The sequence below is a fragment of the Bombus affinis genome, chromosome 1 (genome assembly GCF_024516045.1).
Source record: "Bombus affinis isolate iyBomAffi1 chromosome 1, iyBomAffi1.2, whole genome shotgun sequence".
Taxonomy (NCBI): domain Eukaryota; kingdom Metazoa; phylum Arthropoda; class Insecta; order Hymenoptera; family Apidae; genus Bombus; species Bombus affinis.
In genome coordinates, this window is record NC_066344.1 from 3804159 (window position 1) to 3820493 (window position 16335).

The window sequence follows — 16335 nt, forward strand, 5'->3', positions numbered from 1 at the left end:
AACGCCTACGCCGATGGCGAAGAGATTGAATTTATTAGAAATACGCGGCCACGGGAATGTACCGCAGCCAGACTGCAAAATTCTTCGCGGGGAAATGATCGATCTGTTTTGTAAATGCCTAATTGGTGTATCGTCGTGGGATTGGTTTTACGTTGCTTCAGCAACCGAACGTTGGGGTTTGTTTTTTGAGGATATTTAAGTATACAAAAGTAGGTGCATAGGATACTCGAAAATTTCTTTTTTTTAATAAACGAAAAGTTTGGGGATTTTTTTATCCCGTATCTTTGATTTTTACGCGTATTAGAAACTTTTATTTAGAATTTTTATCGCATAGTTGGTTCGGTGCTTGTTGGAAGTAATTGCTCGTTTAGAAATCATTACGTATGTTGAAAGGAAAGGGAATTTCGTAGTTTTCAATTTTGTCTCTTTGGCTTTCGTGTGAGAATTTTTGTACTATAATTGTTTATTGGATGTAATTGAATATTTTTGTGTATGTTGATATTAATGAAAGATTTGATCATTTTCAGATTTGCCTTTTTCACGTCCATATTTATGTTGGAAATTATACACTATCGTATTAAAAAGTTCTTAATTTACAATTTTATTTGATTATAGTTGCGCGGTAATATTTTTGTTCCTGTTGTGTGTTTTAGGACTCGAGTTATCATTTTCTCCGAATCACACTTTGGAAATTGTGCAAAATATTCACGAAATTGTATTTGATTCTGAAATGGCAGATACAAATTTTTGTTCGAGAAAACGTTGAACCTTATTGTTTCTAGCACGAGGAAAGTTATATAGCTTTGGATCGAAACTATTCATTGGTACATTTCATGCGGAATTCTTTATTAAAAGAAATGCCAGCGAGGCTTATCAAACTTGAATCAATTTAAACTTCCAAAGAGTTAGGTAAAAACTTCCTGAAACATATTACCAGGTTGAAGAAACCTTTGTGCGCAGTCAGTCTCTTGTTTAACCTGTACGAGTTTCACTCATGCAAAACTTAAAACAGCTAAAATTAAGGTTTTTTCTTAGATTTCTCTAAAATAATATTATACAAATTTTAGTGCCTTACACCTCTATTTAAGAACTTGCAAATCAATTTACAACTATAGACAAGAGTATCAATTAATAAACTTCATTAAATTTACTGGACAAAATCGATTTCTTATCAATTTCTAAATTCCATTAAACCGATATAGTTTACATTATTCTTTACTAATTGCTGGATATCCTACGACTTTATTCAACAATTTATAAGTTTAACTTACGCGTATAAGAAATATCATCTCTAAAAGTAATAATTCTAAAACGGTGTAAAAAATGTCAATTATTACTTTGGTGAAATAAAATGTTTGCTCGTCGTGATAATCATGAAATCGAACGTTTAGCGTAAATGACCCTGACGCTTTAAAGAATTACTGGGAGCAAGGTGGATAAATGAAGGAACTGAACGTCGTGTTGAGGGCATCTCATTAGTACCTCCACTTTAAAGCGACGTTTCATCACCCCTCCGACCTCTCTCACCCTTCACTGAGCCGCCTAAGTAAAAATCAATAATTCCTTTATCGTACAAATTAACGTTAAGCATATTCCACCCTCGTATACAGGCTCTACAGGCAACGTTACACCGTTTCCTGCCTTCGTATCCTGCATAATATCACCAGCTGCGTCCCTGCAGTCTTGACAGTCCCTCTGACTTCTTCTCCAGTCCTCCTTCTTACGCTTTCTTCCACACAAATTACTGTTTCGGAATCCTGGTTCTTGTAAATGCACGTATTCTCTATTTTTAACAGTATGGAAAGGAAATATAAATATTTCATTTTTTGTAGTTTATGGAAGCTTATTTTAGGCTTGTTTTGTGAAAGATAGTTTCTACACAGGAACATTCTTTTGAACAAAATAACGAAATTGTGTACCAAAATTACGTTAGAATGGTAACGAGATTGTTAATAGATTATGACATTATAGAGCTTACATAAGATTAGTATATCGCAATATATTATTATTGTGTGTATAATACGATAGATGTAGTTAGACGAGTTTTAATCACTGATGATAAATATTATATTTTTGAGCTATCGTACGATAACAATATAATCATATTAGACGCTCGTAGTAATGGAAATATTAAAAGAAGTGTCTATATTTTTTAAGAAACTAACAGATAATACAGTTTTTGAAATACATTGTTTTCTACGTTAACGTAATATTAACAATCATCCAAAACTAATTGTGACACACGACTCTCGGCTAAAATTTATAAACAAAATATTCCGCCCATATCGATATTGAAAAGAATGAGTTAGCGGACAGTATGGTTAAAGAAATAATTATCTTACACTTGAAAATGACGACCAACTTCGTTCTCGAAATAAAATTGAAGACGCAAGATTATCGGAACATGTTTACAATTACATTTCAGTGAGTTATACGCTTGCCAGCTATCACAGTTGAACAAAAATATTTCAACACGTCTCAAACTGTTGGAATTTTCGTGCAAAGGGAAACATCCAGAGGAATATTTATTTGAGACTGTTAAAACACACGGAAATTTCATAAACTGATACATCGTCGGGGAATTAACTCGATCAGTTGGCGGTGGTGTCGGTGGTTTGCGTGCCGACGTTGGCTGAAGGAAGGTCGTTAAATAATTTCAGAGCGCGGTAATTAATGGCAAACGCTTTGTTATCGCGTCGAGCGTGAAACAACGCGCGCACTGCCGCGTGCTGCACGGCCGACTCAAGACGATGTCATATTTATTTCGTTAATCTCTCACCCCCGGCGCTCCGTTTCCCGCCACCGAACCCTCCCCGCTACGCTATCGTTCGCCATAATGGCGGACGATAAAGAAGAGAAACGCTTATCGGAATTAACAAGCCGATAACGCGGCCCCGTAATTTTTTACTACGGGAAAGAAATACGATTTCGTGCAGTCGCCGCGTTCCGAGATTAAGATATTCCGCGGTGAAATTGAATAGTTTCTAGCCGTTTGAATACCGTCGTTCTTATTTCGGAAGGAAGCTTACTATTTCGTGTGTACGTTCTGTTTGAAAAGTAATAGCTGGTTAAAGGATATAACTTAATAACAAGTTAACATTATATGTTGGATAAGATGGTGGCAAGCTAATTACTTTATATCGGTGAAATGATGTTGAGAGAAATACTAGAAATTTTGCGGCGAAATAATACGGTCACTGGAAAGAGTATAATTACATTTTCATTGATTAGTTGCTTTTAACAATACTTTCTATCCGAAACTGAATATTTTTGTATAAAATATCTAAAAATGGAAAAATCTTGTTAAAGTTAACTACAGATATAAATCGTTAATGCGATTAATATATTTTAATGTCTTACCTACTTTATTGTTATAACGAGCAATGTCTTTTTAATCAAATAGAAAGATAATTTTAGTAACGTAAGATTAATTGGCAATTAATTAACAACAAGATACAGAACTTTAAATCTGCTGCAATATAAAAAATGGAAAATGTGATTTATCGTGTTCTTCCCCTATAGGGGAATATATGTTTGTGTTGAGAAGACGTTGAAGAAGCATTGGAATCATATGTACAATATATCATGGAGAGTGCTATATCTGGTACAGATACATTATCTTCATATATTAACCGATAAAAATAGTATCAGAACAACTGTTACGCACTTCGCGTATGAAATTTGTTAAATAATATAAGTTAGTAAGTAGTATCGGAGGTGTGTTCTAAAATAACAATCGAAAGCAATGACCTGGATAACTCGCTTATCTCTAATTATTCAACTAGTTCAACTAGTTTTTCGATTTTCAATTTCTTAAATAGTTTCTCATATTTCTCCTATTGTTTATTAAATATATCAATGCTAAAGATAATTACAATATTTCCGCAGTAAAAGCTTCTCCACCATCTTATTGCCACCGCGATTAACAGATCTCCAGTTTGCGTACGTATCTTGCAACATAAGACTTAATAAAACACGGCGAACGACACGAATACTAAACAAGATTTCAAAGAGGAGATATTTCACACAAAAAGGCCTTTATAACCTTTAACTTTCATACCATACGATATCTTTTTACAACCATTCGTAAAACGGTCAAATTCGATGAACTGCGCTGCTCAGACTGAATAAACACATTCCGTTTATGCATCCGTACATTTTTCATCGCAAACACAAGCCTACATAACAGTGATACTCTTATACCGTGGTATCGCGTTCTCCACTATCGCGAATCATAATCAGCAAGCTGGGCAAATTAATTTGTCCGCGTCGGACGTATAATTAGATGGCCGGGAAAGCGGGACTCGCGTTCGATTCATTAAGTCGATCGTAATGGTGATCGACGACAGACGGATATCCAACATTATGCTCGTATTATCGAGCTTATTTCCAACGTGGACGCGGTAGACGGGGGACGTAGCGGACGAGGAGACGTCCGGGCGTAAAATTCCACCCACTCGTCACGGCCTGACGAATAACAAGAGATTCAGGACGATAACGTTTTAACTGCCGACTAACACACTACGCGACCGTGGATTATCGGGGCCTTATCGGTCGACATTACGGACCTGGACGTGGAGAGAACGAATGGCCCACCCTGCCATAATGCGTTCCTTTCAGGTTGTGTGGATGTACGTACACGTGTGTATCTGTGTGAGTACCTGTTGTAGATTAGGATAACGAAGGCAACGTTGCGAGGTTCCAGCAGGTCGTCACAGGTTCTTCAACCCCCCCAAATAGCGTAGTTCGTTCTTTGTGTGTTTTAGTTACCTTGTGATTTAGTTGGATGGACTGGTGATATTAGAGAATAGAGTTTCGTTTTGGATCGAGTTTGTTACTTGATTTGGAAATAGATCAGTTTCAGTTTTACATAATCTTTAATTTTACTGTCTAGATTGATAGATGTGATTCGATTAATTAACATCGGGGAACAGATTTTTATTCGGTTGTTACTCGATAGAGTTTCAAGCTCAATTTCTTAAAAAAATAATTGATTTATTTCTGTAGGATTATTTAAGGCAAACGGATCACACGAATCACTTTTCCGTACTTGTTAATTCACGGAACTGATTAATATGGCTTCTGGACAGTCAATGTAAGATCGATTTATTTCGATTTATCGTATAATGAAGTTATCGTGATACCGTATCAGATTTTAATTTGACGGCGATTAACAGAATCGCAAAATAATAGGAAAATTTATTAATAGAGAGATTCATCGAACGAATCTTGAAGATATTTTCTATATTTCACTGGTCTTACCACATATTTAAATTATACAAAAGATACATATACTTTATTCCCAGATAATCACTATCAGCTTATCTATATCGTTCCAAGCTATGAAATAACCGAACAAACACGTATATCACGAGAGATCTTCCCTATCGTCATTCTATCCATTCTATCTCGCCTATCACACCATGTCAAATAGTCACTCTTTTTTTATTATCAACTCGACACGTACCTTTCAAATCTTAGAACTCAAATCAAATATATTAAATTCTCCTACTAAAGGAAAGCTTGAATTTTTTCTGTTCCAGGTAAGACTCTTCGATTGACCAGAACCAGGCCATCCATTGAGTTCGCCGATCTCACGAAGTTCCCTTGGCTCGTCTGATCCTTGTCAGCCTTGTGACCTTGGCTTGCTAGCTAAGAGGTTTACCTTGGTAAACCCTGATATCTCGGCATACCACTCGGGGTCTCGGTCGAGGGATTAAGACAGGGTTGTTCGGTGAGACGACAGAGGGCCGGTGGAATCGGCGCGAACAAGCTAGAACGCGAGAGACTGAGAGTGAAAGCGAGATAAAAGCAGGGTAGTAGCCAAGAGAAAGGGAAAAGAGACTGTAACCGTACGCCCGTATAATTGATTGAGTCTAATGAGTTAAAGGGGATACCATGGTATCGGGGTTGGAGGAATTAAAGAGTTCTGGGTCATGAAGGCGACAACCCTCGGGACAGAGAGAAAGTGCGGAAACTTAGGTACTCACGCCCCTCCTCCACTCTGGTCCTGGCTTTCTCTATTGCTTCGCCCCTCGCGAGAACCGCCACGAGGGCGCTGATTGTAAATTAGTTAAAGGAGATGCTTCATTAGAATCAGCTGATTCTTAGATTTTAACCGACAACAGAATGGAATATTCTGGAAGTATCGAGGGGGTGATGGATTGATCGAGAATTACGTACTTGGTTTCGTACGATTTACTTCCTTCTGAGGTTTTGCTGAAGATTAACGAGGCTGTATATATACTGTATATATACTGAGGCTGTTTTTAATTCTTATGCATTTTCCTTTTCTTACGAGATTTTTCGAGTCGCCCTTGTGGTAAAAATTATAGTTTCGATTTTCGGTGAAAGAAGGTTATATTCGCAATAGAGGTTAGTTTAAATGCAGTCTCAGTATTTTAACAGAAGATAATTCATAGGAGGTTCCTGGAACACTCTTGTCATACGCGTAGGATGGTCAGCGTGGAGTTTTAGTCGGTAAGAGTCCGACACTACTCTGCTGCTACCGATTATTAGCAGCAGCGGAGTGTCCATGAGGATTTCTCCACGCGCAAAAATAAAAGTCTCAGTATTTTAGACCGATGATTATTAAATGGAAATTACACGCCCAAAAGATTCATATACAAAAGTTTGTGACATTTTCAGATTTACTCGATCATTCTTCTTAATACTTTACACTCATTTTTTTACTACTTTACGTATCGGACAAGAGTAATAATCAAGTTTGACAATGACCAGTTAATTGATTTTCTCCGATTAACAGATCATAAAGATTCTAAATGAGATTAAAAAATGGGTAATGTTGGGAAAATTAGATTGAAAGAAGCTGTAGATTAGCTTTCGTCTAATTATAAGCATCGCTGGAAGTTAACCAGTAACGATTTAATTCGTCTTCTCAGACTAACACGTTGACAGGTGCATTTTTACATTTACCTTGGTATTGCAGAAGATAACGCAGTAACATTCCCAAGAATACGTCGCACACATATTTCCATACACTTGTCGCTAATTACCGAGATTACAGTTGTTCAATCCTCTCCGTGGTATTTGCATTCCTCCGCCAAAACGATACGAGCAAATTATCAAAAATACTCGGCGGCCGGGTCCGATGCAATCTCATTCTATCTGCGCGATATTACTTTTCGGTCGCCGCGAAACAGTATCTCGAGGACGTCTTGGCGTCGCGTCGCTGGCTTTTCAATTTGCCCCTGTGGAGAAAAAAGGAGGCCGCGAACAAGGAAGCGTCCTCCGGTTGGAGAGGAGATGGGCCAAGAGAGAAGGCGGGCAAGAAAGAAGGCAAACCGCACACGAGAGCCGCCACGGTATCTTCCACATCCCCCAGGGAAATTATTGACAGTCAGCGAGGAAATGACGTCGTAAATACCACGTCGGAGGTCCCCGAACCCTCTGGCCTCTACTCGCCGACCTCCCCTTCTACCAGGCGCCACCTTCTTGTGCTTCTTCTCGCGTAATCCCGTTCCCCTTTTGTTTTCTTCGCGCCTCAATCTAACCTTCCTTCCTCCCTACGCGATCCGCTCTACAATTGATTCGATACGTTACTTCTTTCTAAGCATATTTTTTACTCGGACTAATCAACTGAACGCGTTTCGCCTGTTTGACGCTTTATCTTTTCGGCTACCGGAGTTACGGACTTGGTGATTTCGACGTTTATCGCGAGGAGTTTCGAAGTAATAGACGAAAAAGAGAGTTTCAACGATAAAGAGGTTTTTGTAAGTTGGACTTGGTGCGATGATATAAAGGCTTCTGATATCGAATTGCTCGATTTGTCTTGGAATAATATCTTGTACACTGATCAGACAATCGATTTTTTACCGCTTTCACTAGAAATTCCAAATATCGGTTTTTCTAAAGCTTCTCACGTGCTACGAAACACTTTACCCGCGCGATGGCTATTAACCTGTTAGACGTGTTGTTATACATTGGAAAAGACGAAAGGGAAGGAAGAAGACGACAGATATAATAATATTACATAAATATTAAAAATAAATTCCTGTCTCTTTACCTTATTCCATCTTTGATTATTTCTCGCTTCTATTTAGCTTTCTGTTTCCGTTTCGCCCGATTTTTCAAACTGCGCGACTAAAGGAGAAAGGGCTGGCTTCCCTATTTGTCACGAAAACGTCGTCATATCCAACTGAAACAGGCACGCCTTTCGTAACTGCGTTTCAGAAAACATTTTCGCCGTATAAAACGCGTTTTTGATGGAAGTGGGTAGAACGAAACCAACAGGGTAGAATTACAACATCTCGTGCGAACTGTATAGTACGTGAAGTATGCACGAAGTACTGAAGTATGATTTCATGTCAGGATAATTGCTACGAGTGTTGCGTAAAATTGACAGGTTCCTCTAGTATGATTGAGGTAGAAATAGGAGTGTATGTGACAGGTGTTGCAGGTGGTTCCAACGGAAAAATTTGACATAAGGGAACGATTGCGGTTGAAGTATGATTTTATGAATCTGCAGAAACTTATAATTATTAGATTTAGTTTTGTATTTTAAAACTCTTTACTTTACAAATTATTAGATTTTTTTCTGTACTTTGTTCTCTTTTTTTTTATATGAACAGGAATATTATATAAATTTATTATTTAACTATATTGTTTAACAATTATTCCTCTATATATAATTAATTAATGACTCCTATAGAAGGAATACAAATCTTGAAACTGTTACTTTTACAGAGAATTGACCAAATTAGATAAATGATATTTGCAGCAATATTAAGATAAAGCGTCGATAATAATAATCGAGAAATTTCATAATTTTAAGAAATCGTGACAATTTATTATCCTTAGAAAAAGCATTGCAACTTTCATTAGTAATTTCATTTTTGTTAGAATCATCGTTAGAGGAAAGATAAGAGGAAAAACACTCAGTTGTTGAAAGCATCGTTTCTAAGAATTTTGTATGTGTACTCGTTATTCGAGTATTCTTGGCAATGTTTCGCAACCCCCGTTTTTTCTCAAGGTTCTCCAAAAATTTCTGTAAAAAGGAAGCGAAAGAGATTCCTACGTGCATGCATTTAACCGAGTGAAAGGGGCCGTTTCAAAAGACCAAAGGCGGCCAAGTTGAAACGCCCATTATTTGGCTGAAATGAGTATACAGACTGTTTCCGGTTTCGTTTACGGAAACGGCATGCACGCGGACATATACCGTGGAAAAAATTGAGATCCCCTTGTTTGTCGTAACGTCGTCGAACCGCGCCCAAGTGAGAGGATGTTATCTTTTTAACAGTCCGGGGAAAGTGAATTAAACGTTTCGAAACTCGACCACCGAATAATTTTACTTGCGGTCTCGAGGTTTTGTGTATATTCGAGATATCGTGTACAAATAAAAAGAATGTGGTTTCGCTCGGCGTTTTGTCCATGGAAGCCATTTTAGTGAAAGAAGTTCTCAAATACTAATTGTTGAGAGTATAATTCCTTGTAATTCTAATTTAATTTAATTTAGATTTAATTTCATTATTCGTAAAATTTGGCTTTCATCTATTCAATTTTGAAATCTTCGAGCATAACATTTTTTTAATGAAATTAACAGTTTTGCAGAACAATACTTCAGAGTGTAATTTCACATAATTTCAATTCGATTTACTTTAATAGCGTAGGATTTTTTAATTTCTACGAATCGAACTTTACAATTCGTTTACAAAAAGAAAATAGATTACGAATATGGAAGTTAGACCGAAGTTTAGATATTTAAAGATACTGGAAAACTGCATTTATTTAGGAAGGAATATAAGAATTGTATGAAAAATTTCTTATTTATAATTTTAACATAGAAGCATTTTGATATATTATGTGATTTTCCAAATTATAATCAAACAGCACAAAGTTTTCATAATTTCTTGTAAATTAAAAATTCTATGGCTGCAAATTTCAAAGATCAACGATATTCCTTTAATAGGTAACCGTCTAATCGTAAAAAAATATTTTACTTCAGAAAGATACATAGTTAAAGATTATAAAATTTTGCTCTTTCATTAAAGCAAAACGATTCGTAAACATAATTAAAAAAAGATATCGCTCGTCGGCTAAAAGTACTGTGAAATCTGTATATTACCAAGGTTGATTATCCTGTAAAAGTCTCTCTGGTTAAAAACCGACGTAAAACTTGGAAAATTCTGCTCTTCAGCAAAAAAGTCCAATATCATTTAACGATGCTGCGTGTTGCATGGCCGAAGAAGCAAGGTATTTTAACAGCTGAGATGTTGTGTTCTCGTGTTTTGCCGCCGTGTCGTTTAAAACGAGGATCCGGCTGGAGAAACAAACAATAAAGAACCCTTTCGTTGCGCCAGTTTCTCGTAGTTGCTCATCGTTATGACCGTTTTAACGCTTTTTATCATTTCCCTGCTGTCTCTCGCGTCGCTTTAACAAAAACTCTTAACGCTCGCGTGACGTAAAATGATTTTGTGAAAGTGTGTTACCGAAGCAATTAATGACATGATACACTGTAGTCGAAGTGAGAAAAAAGCTACTATATCGTACGTTGAACGAAAATGTTAAAACATAAATTTTATATAACTTTTAGTATAAAATACAGACTTAGAATATACATTTTTGCTATCCTGTTAAATATATTTGTGAACTATGTAGATAAATTTTTGCGACTATTTATTAATATTTATTTATGGATAAGAAAACAAGGTTAGAAAGTTTCTAAAGCTTGGAACAAATTTTTTCGCAGGAATAGTTAATTTTATAGATAGGATTGAATTATTTAATAGCTTTGACAGTGTTAAGTGTCGTATCTTCCTTAAGCCTCGGTTATATGTAAATAGTGTGAAATTTCAAGTGGTATTTTAATGTTATTTTAAACAATTTATTAGATATATCAGTTTTTACACAGTTATGATTTTACAATTGTATATAAAAGTAATATTAGGGTTATTTTTTCAAATCGTGCAACGATGTCAGAGTTTCTAGGAGAAACGTTTATTTCTGTAAATGCGTACCATATGTGTGTTGCATCATGCCACTGCAAGTAGTACCAGGAGAAGCTATTACTCTACGGTAAACTGTGAACAATTGCAATCTAAACAACTGCATAAGCTATTCGTAATAACAGTTAACGTTTCCACGAAGCATATTTCATTCACCAAGACCTTGATTGCTTTGAGATTTACGCTTTGTTTTCTATCTGTCCATAAACGCAGCTGCATACTTACTCAGATCAATTACTTTCATCTATTCTTGGACCTTTACAAAAATTCGATTCTTCGATTCTTCGCATAGATATAACTGAATTATTTCCGCGGTATAGTATTTACACGAAATAAAACGACCACGATAAATGTGTAGGAGGTAATACACCAGCCGTCAATTGTCCGATCGAAATTTTCAAACGAAAAGAGAATTACAAAGTGGAATATTAAGAACAGCAAGTTTTAACAAAAATCAAATAGTACAGAAATACAATTTTCAAGAACTACCATCGATATCCTCGCGTGATCATTGAGATTAACATCCAAATTTCATCCTCTGTTTAAGATTTAAAGAATCAAAATTTTCAGACGAAAAGAGAATTACAAAATGAAATATTAAGAACAACAAGTTTTAACAAAAATCAAATAATACAGAAATACAAGTAATTTTCAAGAACTGCCATCGATATCCTCGCGTGATCATTGAGATTAACATCCAAATTTCATCCTCTGTTTAAGATTTAAAGCGAATAGATAGGTTAATCAAATTTTGGAATTATATCTTTATTTCTCCTTCGTTCCTTATTTCCTAAATGTAAGAATAATGTCAAGTACGAATAGCGCTATTGAAAAGCTCGAAATACTTTCAAAAATGATATTACAATTCTATCGTTCTTCCTAAGTGTGAAACCTCAGTTTTTATTATTATACAAACCTGTCCAACCATCAACGTGCATACAACCACGATAAAATGCAATTTCATACGTAATCTTACGTAATCCATAAAGAAGAAGGATCAAGGCGTGCGTAAAAATGGCCACGTGTAAGAAGTCTGAAACTCGTTGCCGTAATGTTTTCATCGGGAATATTGCAGCCGATGCCGCCGGCCACCCCCGTATCCATACCTTATCCCGAGTTTCTCTACCGCGTGGCGGAGAACGAACGCATTATTCGCGGAAACGATCCTTCCTTTCGCCTCGCGGCCACGAAGAAAAGGGCCGAGTTCTCTCGCGGCGAAAAACCAGCTAGAAGAAGACGCGACGCGAGGAAAAACGGCCAAGAGAGGATTACGGTGATGTAGGCGATGCTATTGGTTGAACGAGGAGGGAAGCGTATCTCTGGCGTGGAAACGGAACAAAGAGGAACGGAACGAGGGACGAAGGCGGCGGAAAGGACAGAGACGGAAAAACGGGATCCGCCGGCTAAGGGTAGTTATTATAATAAATTTGTCGGGGATTTAAGAAGCGGAAACAATTCAGAACTGCGAGTGACTCTAAGGATGTGCTTATCGTTGCTTTTATTCAAATGGGAGTGGAAGGCGACGAGCTGCGCCGGATGCGACCTGCATCTCCGACTCGCTTTTTCTGCTTCTATCCCCACCTACTATCTTTTCTCTGTTTTCAGTCGCTTCTGTTCGCCTTCCTCTTCCTCGTGCCGGAGAGATGGGAAAAGCGTTTTCAAAGTGGAAGAAGTGCTTCTGCTTGCGGAGAGAAATCGAATGTGGAGTTTTTTACGGACGTTGATTAGGCGTTGCATGGAAATATTACGTTTGGAAAGTTTATAGAGAAATTTCAGTAGGATTTGAAGAAAGCATATTTTTGTAGAATTTATATTTTTTAAAGTAAATTACGTATCGTTTCTTTTCAGCGGAAGCACAATTTATTCAAACTTAACTTAAAGGTTGAGAATTCGTTAATACATATTCTTAAGAAGCTAATCCTTTCCAAAGGTTTTTGATAGAACTTACCAATTATCAAAAATGCTGCAAATCTTCCGATTAACCGAGTAATTGATTTTAGATTAGTTCAGAATAGGAGACGTTCGTTTAATGATTGTTATTTATTGGGATAGAGCAAGCATAGTTACCGAGAGATTTAAATTATTAATACATGGAAAGTGAAATGCTAGAAACATTCTTTGCTACAGAATCATGACGCATTTCTTGTTCTTTTCAAGTTTGTCCCAATTTTATTAAATACATGTATTTCCTCATTCACTTTACACTAACGCAGGAACTAAATCTCTTCATTATGAAAGACTCATTCGAATATAGCTACGCCAATTGTAAAATCCTGCACGTATATTCCCTACATTAATTTACAGTTTCTTACTATCTGGCAGATATGCATAGCAATAGATGAACAGCAACGTTAGCTTTTAAATAATCGTACAAAACACCTAACCACTTATTTTCTTCCATATTCGTAAGAACCATCTCCATCTGCCTACCAAGAATTCTTTTAATCTCAAAAATGCTAAAAGTCGAGAAACGTTAAATCTCGCCGCGCACGTACGACACGTAATTAACACGGAGCTTCGAACCAATAAACTCTACCAGCTAAAAGCTACTATTTGCGCGTGTGTTCCGTCGATAAGCCGAAAAACAAGGCGAAGGTCCGCGATACAAAGCGCGCTTTTGATCGTCACATTAACGACGGCCTCACGTGAGGATAAAGGCCAATGAAACGAGGGACGTTAAAGTTTAAACACGGCTGACACCGGGCCAAGCGGAAAGAAGGACCACGAACGAGTGATCTCTGAGGACCACCGTGATCACGACCCTGTTTACGAGCTTCTTCGGTCATTAACAAGCGTGGCGACGTTTCAGAGGAGGGAGAAGAGGGCTGAAGGAGGATCGCGAGGGTGGCTGTCGAGATAAAAACGGGTCGTTTCACTGGAAAGGAAAGGAAGGGAAAAGAAAGGGATAAAGAAGGTCGAAACGGAGGACGATAGAGAGAGATAGATGGACTAGTGGGGAGTGAAGCAAAAATCGTAACGAGGAACGAGTTCGCGAATGGGAACGGAATCGAGCTGTGGAGAGAGGCTTCGAAATTTCAGGCCGTGCTTTTTATCTTTTTCAGCGTAGCTGATATAGTTTAGGGCCGCAATAAACGTGGGACCTGGGCCGCATCGATTTACGGCTTAATTAAACGCACCAAGTCCCCGAGACAGCAACGAAAAATCGTCGAAACGTAGCTGCTTCCTTAAAGTTCCTTAAATACGAGCCACCCGTTGCCAGACCACGGACGCGTTTATGGCCGCGCGGTTATTCGTCGCTTTCTTTTTCTATTCTTCACCGCCGATAAACTGCCCTTTCGGTTTGAATTCGCTTTAGATCGCGGAAGAAATTTTTCTCGTCTGTTTCCATACCGTATTTTATCGCTATTTTATCTTTCTTCTTTTTTTTTTTGTTTCTTTCTAATGGATTTATTTCAGGTTTTATGAGGCGGATTTGGATATTTCGAGTCATATTGAGATGTTAAATAATAGCGTAAAATATTGATTCCGTTGCTAATTGGATCATATGGAAGCACGGCTGATTACATACATCGGAATAAATTATATTTGATTTTTTAAATAATATGATAGTGCTGAAGTTTGGAAATTTATAGAAAATGGAATCTTCAGGAGTCAGTTTGACTTCTGAAGTACAGAGAGTTTTAGGGTAAGAACAGTGGCGAATTACTCCAGAAAACATTTTAGGCAAAAGCTATCTTTCGCAATCCATCCGTACTATTATCGAAGATGTACACAGCCAATAAGCACTTCATCAGCTTGTATTTCTACTTTATTATTTTTTTATTATGTTGTTTACTATTTTACATCAAAAACATAAAAATATAAGAACCAAGAACACGATAAAATTAAAAAAGAAAACAATGTTCACCCAAGTACCTTAGCTTTACTTTAATTTCCTTAAATCGCGTCAGCACATAAAAGTGGCGACAGATAACAAAGAAGAATCTTTTAAAATTCCAACGACACTTAAAAACAGTATTAAAAAAGAAATTATTGTAAATTTGAGATGGTCTAGTCGAAACATTGACGAACGTTGAACGTGGATCGTTGAAGGTGCAACGATTGGTCGTTTAAACGATCGAACGTTACGAGGAAACAACGATTAGGTGGGCATCTCTGTTGGGCTTCTTTCGCGAGGCTGCGCTTGTTTTCGTGCGGGCTCGCGTTCGATTTTTATTGCAGCCGCTTTACGAGGCCTCTGCGTATCTCCCCGAACGGCTGTAAAATAAATTACTAATTCGGCGAAATTGCACGCGAAATTATTCTCCGATTAACGCAGCTCGCGCGAATCGTTCGTACCTTTGGCTGATTAATGTCGCGCCATAAATTCTATCCCGGGCCCGTACGATCACGTTTTTGTCTCCGAATCCGGGAATATGGGATTTCCGTCCTTTTTTCTCGTATTTATTCTTTCCTCCTCTTTATTTTCGTTCTCGTCCTGATTTTTTTATTCTGCTACTTCAGCTCCGTATGCTCCCCCGTCCTTCTTTTGCTCGTTTTTTAAAATCAATTTAAGGAAACACGCGCGGTGTACGATTACGCTCGTTCGTTATTTTCGTTCCTTGGGATACTGCAGAAGGCCCTTTTCTTTCCGGTAAGCCTCGTCCTGACCACGCCGCCCGTAAAATCTTTATGCACGGATATGTGTGCACACAGGGTGTCACGAAAGAAAGCAGTTGATTTCAGGCACTAAAATACCGGACTTTTGGCGAAATGAGATTCGAATACATTCTTCGGGTAATTGGAGGCTTGTTTACTAAAGCGATTTCACTGCGTGTCGAAACAGTACTCATGTTTGGATATGAAGTTTTATGTAATCGGCTAAATATAGCAAATATACTTTAATGTTAAAGTTACTTGTCTGAATTATTGATAGTGATACGTATATGTTACTTCTGATTACATCGAACGATGTGTTTTACAAGATGCGAAGTGTTGTCTAAATATTCCTATAATTCTGCTATAACTTTTTCAATAAAAATGAGCGACATTTAAATTGTAAATGAGTCAAGAATTAGCTATCATCCCTCTTTATCTTGTCTTATATATTACGATATAACAGTATTAATTATACTACAATGTAAACCACTACCAGTTATTAAGATGAATTCGTATTTAATTTAGAATGTGTTATTTTATTTTGTTTCATGGAATGTTTATATCAGTAGTTTCGTTGAAATTATTTTTCTACATAACATTACTTGTTCGTAGCGAGAAATTATAAAATTAACAAGAAAACAGGAACATACAATACGATTTGTCATTTGTATTTCGAAAATTACATTTGTCATATAATAATTCCCAATGAACAACACATATTTTCACTTACAATCCTTCCACGAAGAATCATGTTTTCAGTCTAATAAAGACT

At 37.1% G+C, this 16335-nt stretch overlaps 1 protein-coding gene across 2 annotated transcripts in view; it reads left to right on the forward strand.

Moving 5' to 3' along the window:
- LOC126915615 (UPF0489 protein C5orf22 homolog) overlaps positions 1-9681 on the forward strand; it is a 322696-nt gene extending 313015 nt beyond the window's left edge. For both annotated transcript variants that reach the window (XM_050720449.1, XM_050720468.1), the window contains one exon: positions 5544-9681. Coding sequence is in view for 1 of the 2 variants with exons in the window: in XM_050720468.1 (XP_050576425.1) it covers positions 5544-5547 (4 nt within the window). In the remaining variant the exon portion in view is untranslated. The remainder of the gene's footprint in view (positions 1-5543) is intronic.
- Positions 9682-16335: the final 6654 nt, after the last annotated feature.